The following is a 7,426-nucleotide window of genomic DNA, read 5'->3' on the forward strand; positions in this document are numbered from 1 at the left end:
GAAAGAGGCCATGGTCATTGAAGGACTTGACGTCCGAGATGAGGACGAGCTGGTTAGAGGAGAACCGGTTGAGAGGCTCGTTGAGGTTCCTATCGATCCCACCAACCCTATGAAAACTGCCAAGATCGGTAGCCAACTATCTCCCCAAGCTAAGGCCGACCTTACCGCCCTTCTGATCGAGCATAATGATGTGTTTGCTTGGACCCATTCAGACATGCTGGGCATCGACCCCTCTTTCATAACTCACCGCCTCAACATCGAACCCCATTTTCAACCTTACCACCAGAAGCAGCGCATCTTTCATCTAGAGCGTAACACACATATAGCCGCAGAGGTTGACAAGCTCCTTGAGGCCCAATTCATCAAAAACGTGGATTATCCTAAATAGTTGTCAAACGTGGTCCTAGTCCGCAAGAACAATGGCAAATGACGACTCTGTGTTGATTACTCTGACCTAAACCGAGCTTGTCCCAAAGACAGCTATCCTCTTCCCCGCATAGATCTGCTGGTCGACGCCACGACCGGTTATCAAATGCTCAGCTTCATGGATGCTTTCTCTGGGTACAACCAAATCCTGATGCACCCGTCCAATCGGGAACATACATCCTTCATTACCGACTGAGGTACCTACCACTACCGCGTGATGCCATTCGGACTGAAGAATGCTGGGCCTACCTACCAACGGTTGGTCAATACCGTTTTCCATCATCAGATAGGTTGGAATATGGAAGTCTATGTCGACGACATGCTTGTCAAGAACAAACTCTCTATTGATCATCTGTCCGACCTGCGAGAGACTTTCGCCACCCTACGTAAGTACCAAATGAAGCTCAACCCAGAGAAGTGCGCCTTCGGCGTAGGATCTGGGAAGTTTCTGGGTTTTATGGTCAGTCAGCGGGGCATTGAAGCTAACCCTGAAAAGATCAAGGCCTTGATTGATATGCAGTCACCCAGAACGGTTAAGGAGGTTCAAAGGCTCACTGGCCGAGTTGCGGCTCTCAACCGCTTCATTTCCCGTGCAATAGATAAGTGCCTATCATTCTTCAAAGTTCTTCAGCAAAATTTTGAATAGACAACTGAATCTGAAGAAGCTTTTCAGCAGTTGAAGCAGTTCATGGCAAATCCCCCACTCCTTTCACAAGCAATTACGGGCGAGCCCCTCTTCCTCTATTTAGCCGTCTCAAGCACCGCAGTCAGTGCAACTCTTATCAGGGAAGACGACTCTGTCCAACGGCCGGTCTACTACATTGGTCGGGCTCTCAGGGGAGCAGAGTAGAACTACTCGCTGTTAGAAAAATTGTCCTTGGCCTTGGTCACCGCCTCCAGACGGCTCCGTCCTTACTTCCAAGCCCATTCCATAGTGGTTCTCACCGACCAACCATTGAAGAAGGTCATGCAACAACCAGAACTTTCCGGCAGACTCATGCAGTGGTCAGTGGAACTCAGTCAGTTTGACATCTCCTACCGGCCTTGAACAGCAATTAAGGGACAAGTTGTTTCGGATTTCATCATGGAATTCACTAATCCTACCCCAACCGCTGCGCCCCCACCCCCACCAACCCCTACCGAGCCAGAAGACCCGCATTCATGGACTCTTAACGTGGACGGATCATCCCGCAAGGAAGGTAGTGGGGTTGGCCTCATTCTTACCACCCCTGAAGGCGGCTATTTCAAATGTGCTCTCCATTTCTTATTTAATGCCAGTAACAATGAGGCCGAATATGAGGCATTGATAGCAGGACTTCGCCTCGCCAAGGACATTGGAGTCAGCCACATCTGGGTGTTCAACGACTCCCAACTCATCGTCGGTCAGATTACGAGGGAATTTGATGCCAAGGAGGACACAATGCGGGCTTACAGGGATATGGCCCTCCCTCTTGTTCGCCTCTTCAATACCTTTCACATCTAGCACATACCTCGGGCGAAAAACTCCATGGCAGACGAGATGGCTCAGTTGACCTCTACAGACCAGTCCGACCTCAGCCACGGTGTCCGCCTCGAATACCTAGCCCACCCGGCCATCTCACCCGACTTACAAGCAATGCAGTTCCTCCAAAACGAACCCATCCCTTGGGCCTCTAACATCTTCCTATTTTTGACAACATGGGAACTCCCAGATGACCAATAGCAGGCCGCCAAAGTCAGGGCCCGGTCGTCCAATTACATCCTGGTCAGTGGCGTCTTATACAAACATGGTTTTTCACGCACATACCTGCGATGCCTCTATTCGGCTCAAGCAACCTATGTAATGCGGGAAATCCATGAGGGAATTTGTGGCAATCATTCGGGCGGCAGGTCTCTGGCCCACAAAATACTCCGTACTGGTTATTTCTGGCCAACTCTTAATCAAGATGCGACTGATTTCGTGCTCAAATGTGATAAGTGTCAACGTTTTGCCAACATCCCCCATGCTCCTCCTACAGAGTTGATCACACTTTGCAGCCCTTATTCGTTCGCCAAATGGGGGATCGACTTGGTCTGTCCACTTCCCACCGGCCGAGGTTAGACCAAGTTCGCGATCGTCGCCATTGATTACTTCACCAAGTGGGTAGAGGCAGAACCCCTTGCCACCATTACCGAACGGAACACAACCAAGTTCATCAGACAGTCGATTGTCTGTAGGTTTGGCATGCCTCAGGCCATCGTCTCTGACAACGGCAAACAATTTGACAATGCCAAGTACAGAAAGTTCTGTGTCGACCTCTAGATTCAACCATGTTTCTCTTCCCCCGGTCATCCCCAGGCCAATGGCCAAGTGGAGGTCACCAACCGTTCTCTCCTGAAGATCATCAAAACTAAGCTCGAAGCAGCTAAGGGACTTTGGGCTGAGGAACTACCGAATGTACTCTGGGCTTACCGAACTACAGCTCGGACTCCCACTAGGGAAACCCCTTTCCGCTTAACATACGGCGCTGAGGCGGTTATTCCAGTAGAAGTCGGTCTGCCTAGTCCCACGATTTTACATCCGGATCCAGCACAAACCGAAGAGCTCCGTCGGGCAGACCTGGACCTAATCGAAGAACTAAGAGAGACCACCGCTGTCAGACTGGCCTCGCACCAACAGAAAATGAGAACACACAACAACTGGAAAGTCCGACCAAGGGAGTTCGCTGTAGGGGACCTTGTCTTGAGAGAAACAACTTTTGCCACCAAAAATTTGACTGAGGGTAAACTGGCAGCCAAATGGGAGGGACCTTACGTTGTGAAAGCCAGACCACGTCTGGGCACCTACCGACTTCAGGACATGGAAGGTCGAGACCTCCCCCACCCATGGAACGCCGAACACCTGAAACGTTACTTTCAATAAGCTCCTACTTTTATGTCGCTCAGTTATTGTGTTTTCTTTCCAGCAAATTTACGCATTCTTGATATTTCCTTACGCAATGTAACTTTTTAATTAACTGGGTTACACTTCCCCTGCCATCAATTATATATCTCAGTTTTCTGTATGGTATCTCAATGACGTTTTGATTGCAGCACTCATGAAAAGCCTCAGCCAGACTGAGCATCAACAAGCCTCAGCCAGACTGAACATCAACAAGCCTCAGCCAGACTGAGCATCATAAAGCCTCAACCAGACTGAGCATCAAAAAGCCTCAGCCAGACTGAATATCAACAAGCCTCAGCCAGACTAAGCATCATACAGCCTCAGCCAGACTGAGCATTAAAAAGCCTCAGCCAGACTGAGCATCATAACGCCTCAGCTAAACTGAGCATCAAAAAGCCTCAGCCAGACTGAGCATCATAAAGCCTCAGCCAGACTGAGCACTAAAAAGCCTCAGCCAGACTGAGCATCATAACGCCTCAGCCAGACTGAGCATCAAAAAGCCTCAGTCAGACTGAGCATCATAAAGCCTCAGCCAGACTGAGCATGAAGCACTTGTCCAGACCAAGCCTCAGCCAGCCTAAGCATAACAAGTCTCAGCCAGACCGAACGCCACAATTTCAAGTTTAGAATGAGTTCCTTACGACTTCAGTGAATCATAGCTTAGCCCCAACTGAGCGCGCGTTCAGGGCTCGGTCAAAGCCATCTATGCAAACTTCATGCTTATGGAATTAGTAGACACACTTGGTCACAATTCCAGGTCCAAGTCTTTACACCACTCTTTGCGTAGTCAAATTCCAAAGACCTTCTTACACGTTTTCTTTACAAGTCAGGTTATCTTCTTCTCAATTAAACTATTATAGGTCAGCCTGTTTCCTTACAAGACAAGCCTCACTCCAATAAACCACTAATCTACTTCATCAGTGTGGCAAACACAAACTTATAATTTTATTACATTTTAAATTTCACTCTGCATTGAAGAGTTCTTAACTTCACTCTGCATTGAGTCTTTATTACAAGTTCAATTTTACTCTGCATTGATGAGTTCTTAACTTCACCTTGCATTGAGTTTTTATTACAACTTCAATTGCACTTTACACTAAGGAGTTCTTACACTTAGTTCTTATTACAAGTTTCACTTCACTTTGCACTTCACAATGAGTTCTACACCCGCTTCGCCCACGCCTCATTCATTTCAACTGTACAAGAACAGACAATCAAATGAAAACATAATTGCAATTTTATTTATTCAGAAATTTGTACATGAGTTCATTACAGCGGAGCATAACCCCCATCAGCAGTTCAGCCTCATTGAATCTGGCTGTTGAGCGCAAGGCTGCCTCTTCTACAATCCTCACAAGGCGGTCTGCCCTTGCCCTAGCTGGGTCTTTTTCTCCCTTCAGCCGCCCAGCCATCGCACGAGCATGGTAGATCGCAGTAGTCAGACTGACCCCCACTCCATGGGGTGCAGGAGCCCCCTGGGGCTGTTCTTTCCCCCTTGGCTCAGGGCCAGTCGCCCCACCTTCTACTTGCACTTTAGGGGCGACCCTCACGACCCCCGCGGCAATCGCCGTCACTACTGGCACTACTTCCATGCCCTCTGAGGCAATGTCCACCACTTCTGGGGCAATTACTCTTCCTGGGGTCTCCTCCACTTCCCCCTCCCATTTGCCTCCTTCGCCATGCTGGTCTCTTCACCCACCACTTCCCTCTTCCTCTTCAAAGCAGGCTCTTCTTGGCTCCCCCCCACCCTCCTCTTCTTCTTCTTCAGAGCATCCCTCTCTCTGTTCGCCTGTTCCTTCACAGGATCCACTGGGTGCGGTCGGGGCACAAAACTGCCTAAGTCTTTCTCCCCCAATGGCTTGGGGCGCGGTCGGATCCGCTCTCTCGCGACCGGCTTCGGGGTAGGCCCCAGTTGGGACTCCTTGTACTTGTCTGCCCATGCGAACAACCTCTTTTCCTCCTCTTCCTCCGCTTTCCTCTGCACCTCCAACTCCTCCCTTTCTGGACCCCCTCCCAACGGCTGCGGTCCCAAGTTTAAGGCAAACAGAACCGACGGTGGGACAAGTTCGTCCCACCTTACTCCCTTATCCTCCCTCCAATCCCTCACCCTTTTCACTCGGTCCTCAGTCGCCTTGTCCAGCTTGGGCTCGACCAATTTGGTGGGCACCTTCCAAGTTGTGCGAACTCCCGCCCCGCCGTTTGCCATCACAAAGAACCACCTTGGCCTCCAGCCTTTTACCGAAGATGGCAGACTCGCCACCAGACCTCGTCCAGCCACCGCCTACATTGTAACCCAAGTGTCCTGCTGGCCGGAGGCCTTGTAGCACGAGAATAACTCATCTACCGTCAAGGCCAACCCTCCCGTTGCTTGCGACCAGGAACTCGCGCACGCTATCAATATTTTCCAGGCGTTTGGCATCAACTGACCTGGCGCCGCATCTAGTTTATTCAACACATCAACCACAACTTGAGGCAGCGGTAGCCTCACACCTCCCTGCAATGCCTCATCGTACAAGCTAAATTCCCCCGTCCGTGCATCCGACGCCCTCTCGGTAGATGTCGGCAGCCTCAACCCTATTTCCAAAGGAATCTGGTACTGCCCCCTTATTCTCTCCAACTCCGCCGGTGTAAGAGTGGATCTGTCTGCCTTTGTGTGCTAGTGATCTGGTTCTGCCTAGCTGATTAGCCTTGGAGCCGCCATCATGGTGGAACCTTGGGATCGTCCCACCAACTCCCCCACCCTCTTCGTCCGGTACTGCTGCGCTAACTCCACTGCATCATCATCACCAAGTGGATCCACCCTGACATTCGCAGTTTCTTTTTGGGCCATCTCTATGGTATGTCTGCGAATCGCTTCGGATGCAGGTGCAAGGAAATTGAAAAAGTGTTGCAGAGGCGTATCGTGAGCAACAAAGGAATTAACACTTGGAATGTTTTGATTTTTTGTCAACAAGTAGGTGAATCGAATGATGCCAAAAGCTCACGGTTTGCCCATATTCCAAGGATCCCAATTAATTCTCGCCAGTTTGAAAACTTTTCAAATCATCCGCCAAATTTGTCTTTTCAACACCCATAATGACCTATCGTTTCATCTCTGATATGGCGCCTAATCTCCCCCTGCGGGATGTTACCACGTGTACGACCACGATCCACTGTCTCCTCCCCTTACCTTGTCTTTTCTACTTCAAATCATCACGTGACACGACACCCCTCGAGTCCCACGCCCCTCCACCTCCCCTTCGTGGTTGGCCCTCCTCGCGGTCAACCCTCCCACTCGGCCAACCTCTGCGGTCGGCCCCCCTTCGCGGTCGGCCCTCCTCGTGGTCGACTCTCCCACTCGGCCAACCTTTGCGGTCGATCCTCCCCGTGATTGGCCTTTCCACTCAGTCGCCCTGCACAGTTGGACCACCTCCCGGTCGATTCACCCCCTCGGTCACCCTTGCCCGTCTACTTCATTAATATTCCCTTCGTTGGACTAAAGCTGCACTCGACAATGGGGGACTACTGATGTGTATAAGCCCATAAAGGCCGTGAATCACTATGAACAATCCAAGCCCATCACTTGGACCCAATGCATAACCCAGCTGGTGAGGTCCAGGACAGTTGGAGTCCAACATGGCATAAAGAGCCAATGACATTCAGACACACGGCTGGTGAAGGACGGGCCACATCAGCAGACAAAGATCTACAAAGTTATTGCCACTGCACATCACCATTAATGCAGCCCATCACAGCATTTATTATGACAACACCTCTCCGTCGGAACAGGACCCCCTTACCCTGAACAAGGTAAGCTACAGCATAGACTTTCGGCGAGGAGGGTAGGTTGGAAGGGACAGCGAAATGATTACCAAAGGATATAAGCAAATGTTGAAGACAAGAAGAAGGTTAAGCTTTTCTATCTCTAATCTCTCCTCTATACTTTACTTCTCTTCCTAACTTGCTCGTCGGAGGGTTCACTGGAGGACTACCCCCATTCCCCGTTGAACTTGTTTGCAGGTTACCCGGTGAGCTTGATCATTTGGACCTGGGCTTGAGGAGCTTGGACCAGTCCGATCCATTCACTGGGATAAACTGTATTATCACTAGTGTTAAGAA

The 7,426-nt window shown here is 50.2% G+C and overlaps 1 protein-coding gene across 1 annotated transcript; it reads left to right on the plus strand.

Moving 5' to 3' along the window:
- The first annotated feature begins 1,510 nt into the window (after window positions 1–1,510).
- On the plus strand, window positions 1,511–1,909 carry LOC145813059 (uncharacterized). The gene has a single exon (XM_082908323.1). The coding sequence runs from the start codon at window positions 1,511–1,513 to the stop codon at window positions 1,907–1,909; it is 399 nt and encodes a 132-aa protein (XP_082764449.1).
- Window positions 1,910–7,426: the final 5,517 nt, after the last annotated feature.

This window comes from Camellia sinensis, chromosome 2 (genome assembly GCF_055761805.1).
Source record: "Camellia sinensis isolate YWXY chromosome 2, ASM5576180v1, whole genome shotgun sequence".
Taxonomy (NCBI): domain Eukaryota; kingdom Viridiplantae; phylum Streptophyta; class Magnoliopsida; order Ericales; family Theaceae; genus Camellia; species Camellia sinensis.